We start from the raw sequence: 1,070 nt of genomic DNA on the forward strand, positions 1-1,070 counted from the left end.
AGGAATGCAGAGAGGAGCCCTGGGAGGCCAGGTCTCTCCATTTTCCAAGAGAGTGTAGAAATCAGGATTTATATGAGAAACCTCCTGATATTTAAATGTTGGCAACTTATTAAAACTTTAAGGATGCTTTATGAGTCGACTCGGTTGCGAACGGATGGCTACGTGTGTGCGCCGGCCCTGGCCGCTGGCTTCCAGCTTGGGCTCTCCGCTGCATGAGCTTGGTTTCCTTGCAGAGGTTCACAGTGTTAACATCACCCTTCTGAAGCCAGAGGGACCACCTGTGATGTAATGATCATCAGAAGAGCGGCCAAGTGCTGCACAGTGTGCTCTGCTAGGGTGCAGAATATAATTGCATAGAATTGCAGATCCTAATCCTTGCAAGGGATGTGCTATGGATCCCATTTTGCACATAAAGAAGTGGGAACTCAGAGGAGTTAGTGATGTGTGCCAGGTTGCACAGAGGAAGTGAGCTGGAGCAGGGAGTGACTGACTCTTAAGTATGAGCTCTCTCCGCCCCATTGAGCAAATTAAGAGTGTTGGGTTAGGGGAGGGACGCGTGGCGGGCAGAGTGGGCTTTGAGCAAGGAAGAGCAGGCAACAGGAGTGCTCAGTCCTGCCTGCTGTTACCCAGCGAAGCATAAGTAGAAATCAGCGCGCTGGGGTACTCACAGCACTCGGAGGGACCGCAGCCCATTGAAGGAGTGGATGGGGATGCATCGCAGCCGGTTGTAGCTCAGGATTCTGTGGAAGAGGACACACAGGCTCTGTTGGTTCTTCCTATTCTTAGCTGCTGATACATGCATTGTCCACACTGGACCAGTCAAAGCAAACGGTTTCTTTACCCTCCCAATTTTAATAGACTGACAAAAAGCATCCTAGGGATAAGGGAAAGATACCCATCACTCCAGGAAGCTCACTGGCTTCATTTCCCAGTTTCCTCATATGTTCCTTAGCAGGCTGGCTCCCTAACCAGCTTTGCCATCACCTCCGTCTATTGTCAGATGGTGAATGCTCACAGTGTACAGAGCTAATGGGAAATAAATGGGTCTGAGCAAAATATAATTGTGTAGG

The 1,070-nt window shown here is 49.7% G+C and overlaps 1 protein-coding gene across 1 annotated transcript in view; it reads right to left on the reverse strand.

The window, feature by feature from the left end:
• SLIT3 (slit guidance ligand 3) overlaps nucleotides 1–1,070 on the reverse strand; it is a 627,706-nt gene that overhangs the window by 65,826 nt on the left and 560,810 nt on the right. Inside the window, exon 23 of the mRNA XM_007447825.1 lies at nucleotides 669–740. Within this exon, the coding sequence (XP_007447887.1) occupies nucleotides 669–740 (72 nt within the window). The remainder of the gene's footprint in view (nucleotides 1–668; nucleotides 741–1,070) is intronic.

The sequence above is a fragment of the Lipotes vexillifer genome, unplaced genomic scaffold, assembly GCF_000442215.2.
Source record: "Lipotes vexillifer unplaced genomic scaffold, Lipotes_vexillifer_v1.1 scaffold370, whole genome shotgun sequence".
NCBI classification, from domain to species: domain Eukaryota; kingdom Metazoa; phylum Chordata; class Mammalia; order Artiodactyla; family Lipotidae; genus Lipotes; species Lipotes vexillifer.